Raw genomic sequence first — 22,365 nt, 5'->3', positions numbered from 1 at the left:
CTGAATATGGCAATAATAACACATAAACCAGAAAGTAAAAATAGAGTTGATTGGATTATTGTAAAGTTTTTTATGGGGGGGCGTGGAGCTGTGTCTTTTTTTTTCTTTTCTTTTTTTTTTTTTTTTTTTTTGGTGGTACTGGGGATAGAACCCTTCTACCTCCGGGCTACACTCCCAGATGTATTTTATATTTTATTTGGAAACAGGGTCTCTTGAGCCAGCAAGGCTGGCTTCAAATCTGCGCGATCCTCCTGTCTCTGCTTCCCAAGCATGGGGATTACAAGCATGCGCTACCACGCCTGGCTTGAGAGCTGTGTCTTAGAGAAGCAGCTCTTAAATGGGATTTCTGTGTAATTGTCACAGAATTCTGAATAAAAAGTAGAACAACTTTCTAATATTAAACCTTAATATTTTGAGACATTCACATTCCACGTATAAATATTATGTACTAAAATAGAATTTTACTTCTGAGCCAATAACAAATGTATTCATTATTATTACTATTTTATGTTATATACTTGCCTTGATGTTTTTATCTTGAAAATGTTGCCAAAATTTTGATGAATTTTTGCTAATAAAATATATACCTCAATCTTTTCAAGAGTTTTTAAAAATATTTATATTTTGGAATTTCATAATATAATTCTAAAGAAAAAAGTTAGTTTTGTGGAGGATATTGCTCTTTTATCAGTAGATCCTATTCAACTAAATTAATTTCAAGATAATGTCAAATAGACTACATGTAGAACTGCTTATATTTTCTTAGCAACACTTTTATTTTTTGGTATTGTGGACTAGACTTAGAGGCCTTCTACCTCATGAGCTATATCCCCAGACTTAAAAAAAATGTTTTGATAATTTTATTGTTGCATTGTAATTTCAAACAATTATGTAGTTCAGAATACTAGTGACATGCATGCACACAGCACTTGGTGAGGTTTCCCCCAGCTCTTTCCCCTCTTCCTGAGAGATACATTATATTGGCATTGGTGTTCTCACATATGCACATAGTTTAAGTGGAAGTGGTTCCTTTATTATACTATTTTTGCTTTTAAAACAGGGTCTTGCTAGGTTGCTTAGGCTGGTCTTGAACCTGCAGTTTTCCTGTCTTGGTCTCCAAGGTACTGAGATTGCAGGTGTGTGCAACCATGTCCAACTTAGCAACACTTTCTAAAGTTTAAAAATATCAAGTGAAACTTCCGGGAAGATGGCAACGGAGAAAAGTGGGGCTTAGGAGCCCCGCTAACAACCAATCTCTGTTACCACAAAATCAGCACCTTTCATAGCCAGAGAACACCATCAGCAGAGAAACAAAAAATGTAATTACAAGGGAGAGAGAAAAAGAGGGCTGGAAAAACAAGACACCAGAAAGAAACCAAACTGCAGTGCTGCAGCTGGAGCCGCGGAGCAGAGTGGCACAGGCGCCATCTTCCCTTGCAGCACCAGGCCCCAGAGAGGAGGGGAACTCAGAACGGAGCTCAGAGCCAGAGAGGAGCTATGCCAGCCTCACAGCCGAGGACGCGGCAGCAGCGCCTTACTGCCGGCGGCAGCGGCGAATTGACCGAACGGTTCCAGACCAACGCACTCAACAGCGCACCAGGCTCCAGAGAGGAATGGCGGACAACGAGCCCAGGAGAGCTGTTGCAGATCAGCCGGGCGGAAATTGGCAGATTTTTTGGCTCAGGGAGCATCTAAAGTTCCCAGGGGCTGGACTCAGCACACCCTGCAGTAACTCAGAGCGGAGCTCAAAACCAGAGAAGAAATACGCCAGCCTCACGGCTGAGAGCATGTCAGCAGCACCATATTGCCACCAGCGACAGCAGCAGCGAATTCACCGAGTCCACTACAGCTCCATCAGCACAATCAACAACAGTGAGTCAAATTGCGGCCCCTAGCGGAGAAATCCCAGTACTTCACTCCCAGGAACTTGACCCAGTGGGGGAGTGGCGGTGGCAGAGATATCACACCATAGGAGAATGCCCAAACTGGCACCCCCCATGATCTAAAGCAGCCTTGATTGACTCCCTGGGTCTAAGACTCTGCGATACAACCCAGTAAAGGAGTAGTGGGGACTGAGATACCACAGACTCGAGATCCAGAGCACCTTAAGTAAAGTTGTGGTGACCTAAGGGAAGAACCCAGAGAAGGCACAAACTTCCGAAATCATGGGAAAGAGGAATAACAATGGAGCAATGAATGCCCACAACCCCACCACATCAGAACCTGATAAAACAGAAATTCAGAGATTTCTAGAAGATCAAATCAGGAAAATAACTGTAGAAATTAATAGAGGTGTTTCGAAAAGAATTCAGAGATAGCCAAGAAGAGATAAAGAATGCAATTAATGAAGTGAAGGCCTCAATTCAAAGTATAAACAACAGATTAGACCACATGGAGAATAGAATTTCGCTCTTAGAAGATGATCACTCCAAAAATGAACGCATAGTTTCTAATTTAGAAAACAAATCCGGCAGCAGGAATCTGACATTGAAGAAATATGGGCCCATTTTAAGAAAGCTAACCTAAGAATAATTGGAATAGAGGAGGGAAAAGAAGGTGAAACCAAAGGGATCAACAATCTCTTCAAGGAAGTAATAGTAGAAAATTTTCCAAACATAGAGCAAGAGGTCGATACACAGGTCCAGGAAACTTATAGAACTCCCTTTAAACAGGATCGGAAAAGAGGATCCCCACGCCACATCATTGTCAAAATGACCAATGTGGAAGCCAAGCAGAGAATCTTAAAGGCAACAAAAACAAAGGGCCAAGTGGCATTCAGAGGCAAACCAGTTAGAATCACTCCAGACTTCCCAAACCAAGTCATGAGAGCCAGAAGGGCTTGGAGTAACATATTCCAAACTCTGAAAGAAAACAACTTCCAGCCAAAAATTTCCTACCCAGCAAAACTTTCTATCAAATTAGATGGGGAAATAAGAAGCTTCCATGACAAACAGAAACTGAAGGAATTTATATCTTCAAAACCAGCGCTAGAGAAAATACTCAAAGAGATTAACTACAAATAAGAAATAGGTAACACACACCAGAACCAGAGAAACAAGATTTTCCATCCAACAGACAACTAAGATTGGTTATCTGTGGAGATTCATTATTTATGTTAGTCTTTTACCTATCTCTAAATTGTATTGTTTGCTTTTATTGTTGCTAATTTTTAGGATTTCTAGTTGGAATATTAATATACTTTCAGATATAGCATTTGGAAATATTTTATCCCATTCTATCAGTAACTTTTAACTCTGTTTACATTGTCTTTGGATATACAATATTTTTTATTTTTTAGGGAGTTTGTTTACCCTTCTGTTGCCTGTGCCATTGAAATCATATCCAAGAAAACACTGCCAATTTCAATGTTGTGAGATTTTATGACCCAGATTTTCTTCTAAAAGTTTGTAGTCTTAAGATTTATATTTAGGTCTTTTATCTATTTTGAGTTAATATTTGTATATGGTGCTAGGTAAGAGACCAGTTTTATTCTTTTTCATTTAATTATTTTCTCCTGTGACCCATTTTCTCCTTAGCTTTCGCATATTAGGGAGAGCATCTGATTTCTTATTTTTTGTGACTTACTAATCTCACTTAGCATAATGTTTTTCAGTTCCATCCATTTCCCTGTAAATGATTGTGTTTATATCTGAGTAAAATTCCATTGTGTACATATCACATAGTTTTGTAATCCATTCATCTATTGCTGGACATCTTGGCTGGTTCCTTATTGGCAATTGTGAATTGTTCAACTATCATCTTAGATACACATGCATTAGTTTGGTAATTTGGTTTTCATTCTTTTGGGTAGATACCAATAAGTGGTATTGCTGGATCATATGATAGGTTCATTCCCATTCTTCTGAGGATCCTCCATATAGTTTTCCAAAGTGGTTGCAGAAATTTGCAATCCTACCAGCAATATATTAGAGTTCTCACTTCTCCACATCCTCGCCAGCATTTGTTATTGTTTGAAATAGCATTGTTATTGTGTTTTGAATGATTGCCATTCTAGTTGGAGTCAGTTGAAATCTCATGGTAGATTTTATTTGCATTTCTGGTTTCTAATGATGTTGAGCATTTTTTCATGCATTTATTGGCCATTGAATTTCTTTTTTCATGAAGTGTCTATTTTAACAAAATTCATATAAACATATTTTGAGAAGATATAATTGGGGAGTGAAGAAGTCTTTTTGTATGTGGTGCTGAAGATTGAACCTACAGGCATTCTACCACCACCAGCCCTACCTATCTACCTACCTCCCTATTTATTTTGAACTTGTCTTTCTGAGTTACCCCATGCTGGTCTTAATTCTTTTGTCTTAGCTTCCAAATAATGGGAATAAAGGTGTGTGCTACCATAATAGGCTTAAACATTGTTTTTAAAATAGTGTTAGCATTGATTTCAGCAAAACTCAGAGGCATCCATTTTCTTAAAAGATTTCATTGTGGTTTCTATTTTATCTTTAAAATAGATAAAATTTTAAAGAGTTGTAGAGTTGAAGCATGAGAAAATACTATATTTATGGATTCTGAAATCATTTTTATATTTTAACATTTCTGAGATTAGGACACTCATTCTATAACTTGTCATTATTGTCAATATTTTTCCTTTTTAGTGGTACATAAAATAATTACCTTCTTTATAATCAGTGGTAGCATATTTTTGAAGAAATAACAAAATGTAAAGACAAGTATCTAGATGATTTAGAATTTTAAATACAGGTCTTAGTAAATTATCTAAATTATATATGTGTTAAACTTTAATCATCTGATTAGTTAGAGCATGACTTAGGAAGACAAATATGTGGAAATGTTTAACAATTTTAAATAACTTTATAATCAGTTATTCTGTCATAATAATAAAGTATCATGTCTTATTAGTTTTTAGAGTAGATTTAGTACTCTGTTTTGGTTTCATTTTTTTTTAAACTTTTGTTTTCTTGTATGAGGTATTCCTTAAAAAACAACTCATCCTTTATTTTTCTGTGGGCCGGTGGAAAGAATGAATCTCATTTTGTAAATTATTCATGCATACAGTCATATAAGTGTGTATATAATTAGTTTTCTAGGAGGATATATGAGATACTCCTAATTGGTTATATTTGGATAAAGAGACCTAATATTAGATGCAGTGTGTTGGTTATTGTTGTTCACAAAAGTTTCTGTATAACTTGAACTATTAATTGTTTCCCTATATAGCTACTAAGAAAAACATAGAAGTATAATTCACAAGTTATGGTCTATGTTCAAAAGTACTTATAACATTGAGTAGGGAGAGCATATGTTTAAGATAAACAAATATTATTAATATGGTATTTGCTATTTATAGAGAGTAGATTGTGCTGTGCTCTGAATTACTCCATAGCCTTTAGGCTGTGTCTTGCAAGTGATATGCTAAGGTGGAATGACTTAGCACCTTGACTGTTCAAGTAGATAACCACCAGATGATACAGAACCACCACATCATTAGACACAGACTGACAAATAACTTACACATGCTAATACAAAATTATCACCTGTGCAAGTTAAGTCAAGGGTGCATAGAGTCATGGGCTTGTCAAGACCATGCTAAAAAAACCAGGAATGTGAGTTTATCAAAATATACGTGATGCAACCCCTTTATCCACAGCCATAAAAGAAGGCACACCTGAGACTACAGCAAGGTACACGAGACCTGCCATCTGGTCTGACCTACCATGCTCTCTGTCAAGGAATGAACTGTGGTAGTGAACTTCTGACTTTGTTCTCATACAGGAGGGTTTTTAAGAGAATGTTCCTAGGTGATATGCAAATATTGTGCCATTTTACGTAAGAAACTTGGTTAACTATTTTTGGTATCCATAGGGGTCCTGGCACTAAACTGCTCCCCTTCCCCAGACAACAGGAATGATGACTGTATTTGGTCATAGTTTTTCCTGGAAAATAGCTTCACAAACATTGGAATCTTCAGAGTGATGATTGTTTTTGTATACTGGTAAGATGACTGATGGCTAGGAGCCCCTAGGAAATTTTAGGTTGGAGTACAGGCTTTTCACCTTAGAACACCAAAGCATAATTAAAGGCTTGCGACTTTCAGCCTAGGGAAGGCGTTGAAGTTTAAGTTGATCGTTAGTGGTCATCAACTTAATCTTGTCTATATAATGTGTCATCCATAAAACCTAAAGGAGTTTTGAGATTTTTCTGAATAGCTCAACACCCAGAGAGTGCTGGAGGATAGTGCACCTGTAGTGGGCACCGAAGCTCTGCACCCCTTCCCACATCTTCATGCCCTGTCTCTTTATATCGTTTGTAATATCCTTATCATTAACCAGTAAGTATAAGTATTTTTCTAAGTGAGCCACTTTACCAAATTAGTTGAATCTAAAGAAGGAATAGTTGAGAACCCCATCCCTCAACCTATGGAATCTGACATTATCTCTCAGTAGATAATATCATCATTACATTGAAATTGAAGACACCTAGCTAGTATTACTGCAGAATTGATTAACAGAACCATACCACCCACCTACTGTGCACACGCACACAAACACATATCTTTGGTCACAGAAGCATAGAGTTGAGAGTATAGGAGTAATAAACTTTCCCTCCCTCAGTAATCAATGGGATTATAGATTAAAGATTTAGTTCTCTGGACCCTTTTCTATCTCTTCTATATTCCTGAATTTCTGTCATAGAGTTATTTTTTAGTACAAATTTGCATCCTATTTTCTATTTTAAATTGACATATAGTTTTATAATTTGAGTATTCCCCCAATTGTAGGCCACCCATATTTTGACATCTCTAAACCTGGTAGATTTTTCTGTACTACCAAAACCTGTAATTTTTTAGTAATTATTTGCATTCTATGTTTTTTTGTTTTTTGTTTTTATTTTGGAAAGGCAGTAGTATAGTGCACTCAGGGATGAAGTTGGGAACCCACAAGAGAGATTTGGGAGAGCTGCTGCACTTTAAGAGCCTTAACAGTTGTGCTTTCTTATACAAATTTATTTTTAAGAAGAGAAACCAGAGGTCCTTCTTCTAAAACAGAAGTTTTAATGAATATATGTCTCTGGCCATGGCCTTTCCAAGCATTTTTCCTTTACCTATTAGTAATTATAAGTTAGTTAGTTTTATTATATTAATCACCTTCTTGACCTTTAATCAACTTTTCATAGATTATGACTAAAAGTTAATTGTGTCATTTTATAATATTCATTAATATATGTGAATTACATTTATTATTGCTATGGAAGAAAGCAAGAAATTGGATTTGGATCACCTAGACTTCGTTTTAAATTATTGATTTATCAAATATTAGCTTTTTTTTTTTTGGTGGTACTGGGGTTCCTATTTTATTTATTATTTCTTTCTTTCTTTATTTTTTGGTGGTACTGGGGTTTCTGGAAGCCCTTCTACCTCCAGGCTACACTCCCAGACCTATTTTTACTTTTTTTTAATTTGGAAACAGGGTCTCCTAAGCCAGTGCGCGCGGTTGGCTTCGAACCTTCGTCATCCTCCTGTCTCTGCCTCCAAAGCGCGGGGATTACAAGCATGCGCCACCACGCCCAGCCCTATTTTATATTTTTGAAACAGGGTCTCTTACGCCAGAACGCTGGCTTCGAACCTGCGCGATCCTCCTGTCTCCGCCTCCCAAGCATGGGGATTACAAGCGTGCGCCACCACACCCGGCAAATATTAGCTTTTATGTGTCTTGAGTAGGTTGTTTTATTCTCTTAACTGTAACAAAGGTTAGTGTGAGAATAAAATTATACATCATAAATATAGCATCAAAACAGTTTTTAAAATAGTATCTAGTAGTAATGATGATATTAGTTGTGTTTAGCATTAGTTTCAAAGCAGTTGGCTGGGTGTGGTGGTACATACCTGTAATCCCAGTACTTGGGAGACTGAGATGGGAGAGTTGCAGGTTCAAGGCCAGCCTAAGCTACTTAGTGAGGCCTTCTACAACTTAATGAGACCCTATTTCAAAATAAAATAGGGTCAAGGGTATAGCTCAGAGATAGACTGCCTCTGGTTTTCACCCCCAGTACCACCAAAAAAAAGACAAAACCTAATAAATAAGTTGCTAAGTATTTTCATGAATTATTCATTTAATTTAGGTTAATCCTGTTGATTATCTATACTATTTCTATCTCTACTCTGTAGATACTAAACTAATAAACCAGGTAACAGACTCAGAAGTGATATGACTTTTCATGGTCATATAAATAAGTAGTAGAATCTTTATTCATACCTATATAATTTTAGAGTCTCGATTCATAATCTTATCACCTTATATTTTAAAAAATATAATACAATATGCTATCTTATGGAAACTATTTCAGTTCTGAATTATTGATTTTTGTCCAATAAAAACTTTTTTAAAAATATGAGTTATTACTCTTGAATAGAAGATACTATTTTTAGTCATCTGACATATTTATGATAAGAAAAATGGGTATTGCATATATAGAACATTTGGTGGCAAAAGCACTATTAAAGTACCTACAATAAAAGGAAAATTTTTCTTAATCTAGAGTTTTTTAGTACTGCTACATCATTTTAAGTACCTTGAGTATAAAATTACAACCTAGTAATTGTTGGCTAAGAATCTAGTATAAAATTTTTATAGGTCATTTTTAAAGTATTAAACTTGATACTTTGTTTTAATATTATAACAACAGTGGTAATCTAGCTCCCTTATCCAAGGGTGATATATTCTAAGACCCCTTAGAAGTTGCTGGACACTGCAGCTAGTACCATGTAATCAGCTTTCTCTTTAAAAAAAAAAAAATTAAAAAGTTACCAAAGATAATCAACCAAAAAGGAGGAAAGGCTTTTTTTTTACTTAAAGTTTCAGAGGTTTCTATTCATGATCACTCAGCCTTATTGATGGTGGGATTGCATGGTGGAGGAGAGCCTCACTAAGTAGCTGAGGCTGGCTTCGAACCTGTGCGATCCTCCTGTCTCAGCCCCCCCAAGTGCTAGGATTACAAGCATGAGCCACCACTCCTGGCCTCCATTAAAGACTTAGAGATGCTGTACAACTGTGTCACAGTAGTGATGAAAACTGATTAGGAGTCCTCACTGCAAATTATTACCACTCCTGCCTACAAAATAAACTCGGCCATATTTAAACCAAAGCTACTGGAATCATGAACTCTTTTTGTGGTTCACGTTTTTAGGGGCTCATATTATTTTTTCCTTTAGGTTCACAATATTCTTGCAGAAATGGTGATGGGAGGAATGGTGTTGGAAACCAACATGAATGAGATTGTTACACAAATTGATGCACAGAATAAACTGGAAAAATCTGAGGTAAGAATGGAAAATGCTCTAGTTAATGAAGGTTCTAAAGCATGATCATAAATTATGCATGATTTGTAACTTTCACTGTTTGTCGTTCAGTATCAACCTTTAGGTATAGCTGGTACGCTTATCCAGTTTTTAAAAATAGAATATAATCATTTTGGTATGCTAAATGTCCTCTGACTACTATACACCAAGTAGCTTTACATTGTTCTTCTTCCAGCCCATAGTCAGCTGCCTTGAGTAATAAACACAACTTCATATTCTGTTTCTGGAAAGGGAGAGGAGAAGAGATTCTTATGAGAAAGTAATGTTTTAAGATATAATAGGCACTTAGTAATCTGGGTGCCCACTAAATCTACCTCAATCTTCTGATTCTGGGTCCTTCCCAAAGATCACTAATAAGTCAGTTATGTCACACATTTTTTACATTGTTACATATATTCATGGCATTTACTGTATTCTGAAAGAGAAAGAATCGGGTTTTTATACATGACTAAATATATGCTATTATATTCAACCTTAGGATGGGTGAATATGGACAGTAGCACCTTAATGTTGTTATAAAACCCTAAGAATTAGGGTGTTTATCAACAGCAGATGCCATGGCTGAGCCTCTCAAGTACATTAGAGAAAGAAAAGAACAAATTACTTTTTCTTTTTGTGCTGTATAAGAAGGTATGTTTTAATTTTGGTTGAAGGATTAAATTACAACAGAAATTTAGAAAGGTGATATCTCATTCAGTGCTGTACATATTTGAAGACACCCTACATTTGATATTGCAAGTCATAACTCAAATTGGGAGAACATTTCATTTACAATTATTAGTATAAGTTCAGGTGTTTGGTTTGCTGAAAGTTAATATTACTATAAAAGCAGCAGGGCATCAATACACTAGCATTAATTTACAACAGGTGAGTTCTGAAAAAAATATTTTGTTGAAATTTCAAAGGATCAGTTTGACACAGTTTTGTGCTCATTTGAATCGAAGGAAATACAGGATGATAGATAAATCTAAAATGTGAGGGTTAGATATAGTTGAAGCTTTCCAAAAAATCACTTCCAGTGTTCTATTTTAAAGTAAAACTAGTCTTGCATTTCTCCTCATCTTAATTTTCTATTCGTATTGGTTTCCTAAGGGACAGGCTTGTAGTGGTGATAAAGAGCTTAAAACTTAGGACTCTTTTAAGCAACTTATGTTTTGTGCATGTTTATAACCCATTTTGAAAGCCCTGGTTTTTAAAAGAGAAATACATAGTATAGAATAATATAGAAAATTTTGTTTTAGAACAAAAGAAGGGGCCCAGAATATTTAGTATAGTTGACTTGGAGTATATTATTTAGTATAAAAAATTAACTCTAAGCCCTATAGTTTTTAAAGTCATAAAATTATAATTTGAAATGTATATGAATTGTTAAACATTGTTTCATAAAACTTTATGGTGATAGATTTTAAATGTAAAGCCAAGGGATAAACAATAACATCCATTCTTAATAGGTCTAACATGAATAAATAATTTATTGTTTCTGTGTAACTATAGAAATATATTGGCCACTTGTTTGGAATTTCACATTTCCAGGCATTTATTGCCTTCATTGGGGGTTGGGGTCCCTTTCTTTTCTTTATCTCTTAGTGTATAGTTTTTGCAGAAGTCATAAGTGCCTTATAGAGATCTGCTTTTTTATTCTTCAGTAAAACTTTGTTAATGAGTTTTCTTGTTTATAAAGAGTAGTAAAATGAAGTTTACATAGTTTAGGAGAATACTATAGTTAGAAAATTAAAATAATTTCAAAAAGAACTTTCACAGAAATAGTACTACTGAAAGTTTAGAATACTGGTGAATGTTTCTATTATTCACCCATTGACCATCTTCTAACATGTATAATCAGTTGTTATCTGCTATAAATTAATTTTTCTTTTTGTACTTTATAAGAAGATTATGTTTTAATTTTGGTTGGAAATAAACCACAAAATTATCTTTATCAGATGTTTCTCTACATACAATGTCTGCTAAGATCTTAGGTATGAAATAGAATTTTTGAGTCAAAATGAGGCCATATAATCCTGATCATGTTTTAAGAAATAGTATTAAAAAATATGTTGACTTTGTGTAACTTATCAGCAATTTTTTTATATTTTAAATATGTTTGTAAGGCTACAAGCATCAAAGTATCAAAAGTTTTCGCATACTTTTTATTTCTTAGTTACTTCAATTGGTGATATCTCCCAGAGATAGGACTCTGCAAACTAATCTAATATTATTGAGAGCAAAGTTAAAAACTTACTAGTCTTTTTTTAAATTTTAGTTATAATTTATTATAAAACAAAGACTTAACAACAAAGACTTTAATTCTGAATATTATGATTGATGAAATGAACCAATTATATTTTACGCTTTATATGAGCAGTATTTTAGGAATAGCATTTTTCTTTTTAAAATTAACATGAATATAATTAAGATGCATCTTTTAAAATATAATGTGGACTTATTTTTGGTGCTTGTCAAAAATAAAATATTTTATTCTGTTGATTTAAAGATAGTTAAATGTTCAGCAATTGAAAGGTGATGAGTTTAACTCTTAAATACCTAGACAGGTGAAAGCAAGACCTGCCAGGTCCTCAAGGAGAGAAGAAACAGATATGCTCCAACTGTATTTTCATCTCTTATGTTTTGATAGAAAAATGGTTCACTACAACATTGGGGACCTGGGAAAGGAGGGTTGGAGCTGGGAGGCTGGTGGGATTTGGGGGATTATAAAAGGCACCCAAAAATCTGCCTAAGAGTAAAATGACTCCCTGGGGGTGGAGGTAGAGGGGCGGGGTCAGGGAGACTTGTTAGTTTTTATATATTTCATGTTATTCTTAAGATGGATAAATGGGTCTGAATTTAGTCATTACTTTTTAAAAGTTAGTCCTCTTTTTTTCTGAACATCCTGATCTTTCTAGCTCTTTCCATTCTTCTCTCTTACAGACCTTTATCTTTCAGTCTCCCAGACAGGACAGGTAGACAAGGTATTGCTGACTTTGAGAAAAATGTACTTTAACAAAGGGAAAGCAAAATGATGTCAAAGGCAATTAATTAATTAGGCCAGACTCAAAAATTCTTTGTGTTAATGAACCCATATAGTCCCTGTAGCCTATTTTCCATTCTAGTTTTTCCTTGTAGTTTCTTCATCTTTTATTGGACTTAGTGTATTTTACTAGTAAATCATTGATGTCATGTTTGTTCTGTTTTGTCTGCCTGCATTGTAAAAGGAAATTTAAAATTTTTGGTTTTTATTTAAAACATTGTCATTTAACTGACAAATTGCATTTGTAGAAATGACAATTTACTTTTTAAAATTTAGGCTTTATTTTGAGCATGATGTAGCAGAAACAATCTTAATTTAACTCTCAAATTTTTTGTCCATCTCTAAATTAGGACTCTAACATAAAGTTACTTACCTAGTTTTAGAAGCTGTGAATTTAAAAACAGAAAGCTGAACCTTTAGAGCCTTTAGAATTTTGCATACAAATGGGGAAACAGTGAAGGCTTAGAACAATGACTGTTAAATAGTACTCCCCCAGTTCCCAAATGGGTTTCAGTTCCAAAGTCTTAACAGAATTGCTTTTACAATTTTAACTGCAGGTGCATTTTAATAGTGGCCAACAAAAAGTAAGACCAGAAATTTTCTAAAACTTGAATTCAGTGCTCTAAAAGTATAATTAACCACATGCAAAGTAGAATTACAACATATAAACATAGAATTGGCTGATATACAATGGGTATATACTGTAGCAAATATAGCATGTCATAATCAGATCAATCAAATATTGTAATGCCTGAATATTTTTGCAAAGCATATTGGCAAATATTAAAAGTATTTTAATAGACTTTAAGCTTTCAAAACTAATTTTTCTTCTGGAGTTTTTGTTGTCATTGTTGCTTTTTTTACACTGTGGAATTAATGAAATGAGCAACTTTTTTAGTACAAAACCATTTCTGGAAAAATGAAAATTTTTATATGCCTCCAATTAAAAATTTCCAGATGAAAATAGCTTATTGGGTCTTATGGAGGAAAAACAATCTATAAACTTAACAACATAGGTTACGTACTAGACTGGTTAGAAAAAGTGAGAATTAGAAAAACTGGGAATTTAGCATTGTTTTTTAGCTACTGCCTTATTACTTTCTGGATGGTTGGAGAAATAAAAACATAGCCGGGCGTGGTGGCACATTCTTGTAATCCCTGTGCTTGGAAGGTGGAGACAGGAAGATGGAAACCAGCCCTGCTGGCTTAAGAGACCCTGTTTCCAAATCAGATATAAAAATAGGTCTGGGAGTATAGCCTGGAGGTAGAAGGGTTTCATCCCCAGTACCACCAAACAAACAAACAAACAAAAAACCATACATGTGGCTTTATAATATCTTTGATATTATGGGCAGAATTATAAAGCTGGTATACCACTTTTGGTCCCTGTGCCCATTTTACTTTGTCTCTGAAATGGAAAATAAGTAATCTCATTCACTCCATTGATTGAGAGCACTGCCAGTTTCTATGTTCCAGTATTTCACTTATGTCAAACTTCTGTTTTCTATCAAAGGAACCATTTAACCACTTGGATTTGTTAACTTTCATCATTAGAATTATTAATTGGCTTTTTAAAAATCACATTCAAAGAATTAAAGGCAGGCAAAGTAACCATGGGAAGGTCAGGTCAAAGTTGACTCTGCCCCTCTAGAGACCTTGAAATTCACATCTTTTTTAAACTTCTACTAAAGTATGGTGAGGATCAACCCTTGAGGTCACTTACAGTGTCAAAACTTATGATATAAGAAACCACATTAGTATCTTTAGTCTGCTATACTTATTACAATAGGTAAATCCTGTTAGAAATTAAAACTATAACCAGAGATAAATAAAATGACTAGTAATTTTTGAAGATTGTAAAAATCCTGAGCATTCTCATTTTGACAGAGTTGTAAATTCTTTAGTTCTTGCTCACTAGAAGGTTGTCATCTGTACTTCTGATATGTTTATAACTATGGTATTAAAATGCTGCCTTTAAATCCTGTTATACCTCCCTATATTAAATTATTCTGCCTCACATTCAGAAATAAAAATACTAAACTTTTTCCTCAAAAGCATCCATTAAAAGTCTGCCCTTATTTTGTTAAGAATTTTGAATCTGAAACCATTTAAAACTACATTTGTTAGTGTTGGTGTTCTTTCACTCTGTTGTTAGGGCAAAATTATGAATATGCACAATAGTAATTTCCAGCAGGGTGAGGAAAGGTTTTAGCATGCACAGTCATTCCAGCTACCATCTTGCTATGCTATATTGCAAGCTTGAAGAAAATATTTTAAGATGGTATTTTATATCTGAGATGAAATAGATTATTAATTTCCATTTCCCTTCAAAAAAGTTAATTGCTTATTGCATGAGAAAAAAAAGTTTTCTGGTTCTTTGAAATATTTTAGCAGTGCTGCTTTTTCGGTTTTGCTTGCTCATATTCTGTTTATTTTTGGGTCTGGCAATTTAAAAACAAAATAAAAAACAAATCATATCCATCCATTACTATCTTTGTAATTCAAGTGCTTGGAATTCCCAAGAGTATGTCTGTATAAGTCTTCTCTCTGTTTGGCCTCATTTTGGTATACTTGCAGACTTCATTTTGTTTTCTTTCTCTTAATTCTGTTAATCTCATGGGAGAGAAAACATGACCATTTTTTATATACTGTACTTCATTCTTTCATCCAGCTCATACTCTTAACTGCTTTGGATTCATGTATTTGTTTTTGTTAGTAGAGTTGGCTGCAGTTTACCTGCCGTGATCATGCTCAGTATAACATAGATGGAAACAAGTTATTTCTCCAGTAGAATTTCATTCTTCTTATTTTTGCTTTGTGCCAGCTGTGTAATCTTAAATCTTTAAGAACCATGTTGTATGTTAGAAATATCTTTTAAAATTTTTTGATTGTATATAAACTATATAAAGCCAGGTAAACTTATTCTTGGTAAATTTTAGTGTTGAGAAAGTTAAGTTTTAGTGAAAATTATCCTATTGCTTTGCATATATCTTACTGGGAAAAAGAAATCTTAACCCAGATGAAAATTACTTCATACCTCTGTTAGCAAATGGATTTCCATATGGCTCATGATGTGCCACACAAAAGGATTGAACATGCTTGAGAAATAATTTGATTCTCCTAATTCATCTGCGTGTTCTAAATAGTTCCCATCCTTTGCATGTCTGTGGCTTGCTGCTTATTTTTAGAAGAATTATAGATGGTTTTTAGAAGAATTATTCTGGTTTTGTTTAATAAGGATGGGCACATATATGCTATTTAAATCAATTGTTATTTTAAATTTGTATATTCTTATTAGCAGCTGACAGTCAATACCAACTTTGGTCACAAAAAAAAATAACCAACTTAATCTAATGAAACTTAACAAGATATTTTTGTTATTCTCATTTTCTTTACTTAAGCTTAGTTTAGCTGTACACGGTATGGAGTAATAAAACAAGGTTTCATAATAGTAAATTATGTTTACTATTAATAAATATAAACTGTAGAATCCAATAAAATAAACACATTTTTCTTATTCACCATAAAAAATCCTTCAGTAATTTATAAAGTGAAATATTTATATTCAAATTATATCCATACATTTCTGTTGTTCAATTACAATTTGTACTCTTCATAGATATTCATTCCTAAGTGAAAATAGTGGCAAATTGGCTCTTTAGTTATAAAAATTGTAAAATTCTTCTACTTGGAAAAATGATGCTAGTTTCAGGATGTCCATAGCATTGTAAAGTAATTTTTGTTCCTTTGGAAGACAACATAATTTCTGCTGAAAGAAAAATGGCAGGGTGATGAACCTTTATGAACTGTATTTTCCTTTGACCTTAACTGTTCTAAATTTTAAGATCAAATTAAAGATCCTTTGAATATTATACCTGCTACCCTAAATAATATTTAGTTGCATCTCTAACATCTTTTGGAAGCCTAGGAAGGAAGTGGGATTTAACGTAACCTCACTGCCTCAGGTAGGTACTTAGCTGCACACTAAGAACAGTTAACCTCCACTAAATTGTGAAAATTAGATTGTCCAGCCCTGTACAGTCTTTAGTTGGGGTATGGATTTTTTCATCCATATCATATTAGACCATTTCTATTATTAATACTATTTTACTATTTCCAATTCTGAACTGATAATCCATGGCTTTTATTTCATTGCTTAACAATGTTTGTATCCTTTATTCAGCAAATAGTTTACACTGGCCTATTTTGTATCAGTCAAGATTTTTCTCAGGTAACAGATTTATTATTATTATTTTAGTTAACAAAAGAGGTAGGATTACCTAAATCAAAAAACTAAAATGAAAAAAGGGACCTTTAAAAATTTCCTGAACAAAGTGGAAGATTTTTTTTGTTACTTGTCTACTTTTGTGCAAGATGATGCCAGTGAACTTATATGTGTTTCTTAGTTTTGCTTTATTATATACAAAGTGATTAAATTACTTTTATTACATAAAAGTGATAAAACCTTATTGATATATAAAGTAAGCCTTAAATATGAAGGCAGTTGATATTATTTCTGAAAAATGATATGCATATGGTTGTTTTTTTTGTGTGTGTGTGGTACTGGGGGTGGAACCCAGAGGCTTTCTACCTCCGAACTATACTCCCAGACCTATTTTATACTTTATTTGAAAACAGGGTCCCACTAAGTTGCTGAGAGCCTCACTAAATGGCCGAGATTGAATTTGAACCTGGGCGATCCTCCTGTCTCAGCCTCCCAAGCACGGGGATTACAAGCGTGTGCCACCACATCTGGCTACATATGCATTTTTAATTTTTTATTTTTAAGCATATTTTCTTCCACAGTTATCTTACAAATTACATTTTCCTACTAAGAGGGAAGCCAAATATTATACATAGTGGAAATTTTAGAATTCATTAATTTCTGTATGTTCTTCATTCTCTAAAATTGTACACTGTCAATTGAACATATATGTCGTTGAATCTACTTTATATGACAAAAATTTATAATCATTTTTAATGTATGGTAGGTTGGAATTATCCTCTTCTTGCAGTTTCTTTTTTTTTTTTTTTTTTTTTTTTTGTGGTACTGGGGATGGAACCCTTCTCCAGGCTACACTCAGACCTATTTTATATTTTTTATTTGGAAACAGGGTTTCTTAAGCCAGCAAGGCTGGCTTCAAACCTGCACAATTCTCCTCTCTCTGCCTCCCAAACACGGGGATTATAAACGTGTGCCACCACGCCCAGCTGCAGTTTTATCTTTTTAGGCAGGCCATTCTCTTTGGATTAAGGTTTTACATAAAAGCTTGTTTTTTTTAAATGTTCTAAGCGGAGCATGGTGGTACACGCTTGTAATCCCAGCATTTGGGAGGGTGAGACAGGGTGATTGTGGTTCACAAACAGCCTTAGCTACTTAGTGAGGCCCTTTGCAACTCAGTGAGACCCTGTATCAAAATAAAGAATAAAAAATAGGGCTGGGGGTGTAGCTTGGAGGTAGAATGCCCCTGGGTTCAAAAAGTTAAAATAAAAAATAAAAAATGTTCTAAAACTTTCTTAGAAAGATTTAGAAAAGCCAGGTGTGGCGACACACGCTTGTAATCCCAGCATTTGGGAGGCTGAGATAAGATCACAGTTCGAGGATAGCCTCAGCTACAGAGTGAGGACCTCCGCATCTTAATGAGACCCTGTTTCAAAATAAAGAATAAAAATAGGGCGGGGTGGGGGGGGAGGACTAGCTCAGAGGTAGTATGCCTCTGGGTTCAATTCCCAGCACACACACACACACACACACACACACACACACACACAGTTTATAAGAGCTACCACAATTTTAAACAATTTAATCGTTTTATTATTGTGGAATGTTTTAAGGGTTTATCCCTGAATAAAGAAACTAAACAAATATAAGTTATTCCCTTCAATTTTTATTTTAAAGCACATACTTGATAATAAATGCCATTTTGAAAGAAAAACATGATTATTGCAAGAGATGTTTAATGAGGAAACAAATTATGCTTCATATTTATATGTCAGTTAAATAAAAAATTAGATAAAGCTTAGCTTTTGTCATGTGAATATTGCCTGTGATAAATCTAGGTGTAATACAAATTATTTTGTATTTAAATCTTACATTGTTATTATTGCATGTATTCACTATATTTTTTTTAATGTGTCAACTCTTTTCTCTTTTATAGAGTAGTATTTCAAAGTAACCATCTCATACCAATTCAAACTACCATCTGGTCTCTTAAGCTTGTTATGTGAAAATCTTTCATCATTGTCTTTCATTATAATTGTTTTTTGATGAGCTATACCTGAGTTGTACATTTTCTTTTTTTTTTTTTTATTTACTTCTGTATACAGGCTGGCTTAGCAGGAGCCCCAGCCCGTGCTGTATCAGCTGTAAAGAATATGAATCTTCCTGAGATCCCAAGAAATATTAACATTGGTGACATCAGTATAAAAGTGCCAAATCTGCCCTCTTTTAAATAAAATATTAAAAAGGCCACTCCCAGGTAAAAATCAGGGGGAAAAGTCATCTAAGTTTACCATGCAGTTGTTTACCAAAAATTGAGGATGAGAGTCTTAACTTTTGCTCTTGGATTTAAGTCAAGGTACTGTATAGAAATTGTGTAAATCAGTGTGGAAGTTCAATGTTGCTCTTCTTGCTCAATTATTTTAAAGAAATTGAGTAGTTCCAGTATGATTTTTTTTCTTAACTACATTCCTATGCCCACCTAAGACATGCCTCTATGTGTTGGCTATTAACAGTATTTCTAAAAGTGAGCTATTTCTTTAATTATGTACAATCCAAAATGTTGGTGTTTTGTATGTATCACAAGTACAACATTCCTTAATTCTTTCTGCTATTTGTCACAGTTGTTATTTAAAGAACCAAGTGTGTATTGCATGAAAACATGATCTTTTCCTCTTAGTTTAAATAAACTCCAAGGTAACTGGACTTATAAAGCACCTTTCTGTTTGCCTGATATCTACTTTAGCAATAATTTTTTTTACAATCCTCTGACACAACAAAGTAAATAAAATATATTTTATCACTGAGAGCAGCTGTTAATGTTGTTTTATTTAATATATACTTGAGCTTTTAATACTCAGAAACCTACAATTATTCTGAAACTTAGTTATTTCACAAATCAAGAGTAGTATATCTCATAGTATATATATTACATAGGATGAGATCTATAGTTGGAAATGACAATTATTTTTTATAATGTATATTAAGAAAATATGAGAACATTTTTATACAAATAATTTTAGGCCTTGCATCTCATCTTCTCTTGTCCAGATGATGGTCGATAATTTTAGCAAGTACCAATTTTTTTTTTTTTAAACAAAAGCCTGTGAAACAGGGCTCCACTTGAGTATCCCATCACAGAGTCAAAGCTTAACTAATGTTTGATTTTAAAAGTCCAGATACTCACTTATTCTAATTGACCTTTATGTTCTTATTTATTCTTATTTCTGGATAAGTTCACACGTGAATGTATGTACATCAGGAAATTATTAAAAGAAATTGATATTCAGGAGGCTAACCAATCCCAAGATCTACAGGGAGAACAGATAAGCTGAAGACCTAAGATTGTTGATGGCTCCAGACACCTGGAAGAATGGAGATTTTCATTCATTTATGAAGGCAGGAAAAGCCAATGTCCCTGTTCAAAGGCAGTGAGGCAAGAGGACTTTTCTTTGTGGGGATTAGGTGTCAGCCCTTTTCTTCTGTTAGGGCCTTCAGCTGATTGGATGAAGCCCACCCACATAGGCAGGGCAATCTATTTTACTCAGAATATCAATTTAGTAGTAAGATTTTACTAAAATATGGCCAGATTATTGAAATTTAGGTCATGAGTGTGGAATTCTTAATTTTATGTAGAGTAGAAGTATGTAAAATTTGATATTAAAGTTAATCATAGCAGCTTTTGATGTATCTTAATCCCTGTTAGAGGGCTGAAACTTTGTATCTGAACAATCCATTTAGCATTCAGAGTGCTTTTTGATGCCTTAGAGATAGGACAAATACTTTTGATTTGCTTAACAAAAGCTAGGAAAGTTCATTGTATAGCTAATTAGATCTGCTGGAGCTTACGGTTCCGAAGAGAGGAGTGAAGATGAAATAATATAACTCTAAGAATTAAATTCCAAATATTATTTATTCCTAAACATGGAAGGATTGCCAGTCCACTCCCGGGTCGATATCTCTACTGGCCGATGTTGGGGTTTAGTCTCTTGTGGTATTTATAGTTTTTAGCTTTAGGTTACCCCCCCACACCAGAAAAAGTTCAAAGTCTGGGCAGGTCAAACAATACCCTGGTGCAACACAAACAACACAAACCTAGCCTTAGCTCAGACAGAACAATAGCATCATTAACATTAATTACTTTGAAGCCTCCTTGACTCCAAACCTTGTTGGCTCTGGGCGGAAGGACAGTCAGAAGTATGCTTTTAGTAAAGATAAGGGGGAAGACCTTAATGGCTCCCCACACTCTCAGGAAAAAGTACTGACTTGTTCTTTTTGTTCCTGGCTTCCAATTTGTGAAATTCTGTTTTTTAATGTAAATTTATTTCTTTCAATGAATTTTAAATAAAAAAAAACTTTGGAAAAAAAAAAGTTAATCTCTTCCCAAAAACACATGCACAGAAGCATCTAGAATAGTGTTTAACCAAATATATGGGTAATTTATGGCTTAGTTAAGTTGCCACATAAAGCTAGCTATCATAGTATATTATCAGTTATCAAAGAAAGAATGTATGTATGTGTTGTTTACATTTTATTTTATTTTATTATTCTGTATGTGGTACTGGAGATTGAACCCAGGCTGATTTACCTCAAAGCTACACCCCTAGCTCTTTAAAAAAATTATTTTATTTAGAAACAGGGTCTTTACTAAGTTACCATGTGCTGACCTCAAACCTGCAATGATCCTGTCTCAGCCTTCCAAGTACCGGGATTTCAGGTATGTGCTACTACTCCCAGTTTATATTTCCTAAATGAAGGATAAAGCATTCACATTTTTAAAATATGCCCATCATCAAAGGGGGAATGGGGCAGAATATTTGGGATAAAAGCTAAATTCTCAGGAAGTACCTTATTTTTTACCGATTTTAATATTTTACATAATTATTAAAATAAAATTTTGAAATATTAAACTCTAAATAATAAAAGCAGAGCAAATGAACAGAGCTATACAGTGAACTGGTAGCATAATCTCCCAGAAGAGAACCATTCCATGTTATTTTAAAATACTTAACTATATACCACTGAAGACCAAAGGGAAAAAAATTTTTGCTTTTTCCTTCCCCTGCAGGGGGGAAAAATTGTTTTCAGTAATCACAGTGTTGGTGATTTTATTATTCTGAGACTTCGTGTGGGTTGTTGGGTAAAGACAAAGTACACCGGTTTGGATGCCATGGTGCACATCTATCAGGCCTGTGGCGAGTGCCTCTGCAGCTGGCTGTGAGCATTTAGCTGATTTGTTGAGAAGTGACACCAGTTGGAGAGAGCTGCTTCACCCAAAGTCATAACTCGTCTCCTAGGACTTCCTCCATCAAATTGTAAAGCCCCAGCCCCATTGGCTCAGGCAGGACAGCTCTAAGGCCATCCTAGCTCCCTTGCTAGCCATGGGATCAGTTGAGGTTTTTGTGTTGGCTTGCAGTTTAACCTTTTCCTTTGCATTAACCTCCATCATTTATACCCTTACAGGCTTTGACCCCAATGCATACCAGAGTACACGCATATCTCCATCTCAGTTTTTCTGGGAAGCCCATCAACTCAGCTTAATCAAATATATAGGTAGTTTATGGCTTAGTCAAGTCACCACATAAAATTATCTATCACAGTGCACTATTTAAGAAAGAAAGAATGTATGTATTTGTTGTTTTTATTTTTTTTATTGTGTGGTGGTACTGGGGATTGAAGCAGGGATGATTTACCTCTGAGCTACACCCACAGCTCTTTAAAAATATTTTATTTAGAAACAAGATCTTACTAAGTTACTATGTGCTGGCCTCATACCTGCAA

General features: G+C 34.3%; 1 protein-coding gene across 8 annotated transcripts in view; it reads left to right on the top strand.

Annotated features, from left to right (window-relative positions):
- AP3S1 (adaptor related protein complex 3 subunit sigma 1) overlaps nt 1-18,821 on the top strand; it is a gene marked incomplete at both ends in the record, with an annotated part of 75,257 nt that extends 56,436 nt beyond the window's left edge. For 3 of the 8 annotated variants that reach the window (XM_080699298.1, XM_080699293.1, XM_080699292.1), the window contains 2 exons: nt 9,194-9,301; nt 18,693-18,821. In XM_080699298.1, coding sequence (XP_080555424.1) covers nt 9,194-9,301; nt 18,693-18,821 — 237 coding nt within the window. Of the gene's footprint in view, nt 1-9,193; nt 9,302-12,265; nt 12,302-16,548; nt 16,597-18,692 lie in introns of those variants that run through there. The other 5 variants (XM_080699296.1, XM_080699294.1, XM_080699297.1 and 2 more) reach the window with 3 other exon arrangements.
- Nucleotides 18,822-22,365: the final 3,544 nt, after the last annotated feature.

This window comes from Muscardinus avellanarius, assembly GCF_963383645.1.
Source record: "Muscardinus avellanarius genome assembly, chromosome: 7".
Lineage (NCBI taxonomy): Eukaryota > Metazoa > Chordata > Mammalia > Rodentia > Gliridae > Muscardinus > Muscardinus avellanarius.
Note: the sequence above shows the minus strand (reverse complement) of the source record. Positions and strands in the feature narration are given on the sequence as shown.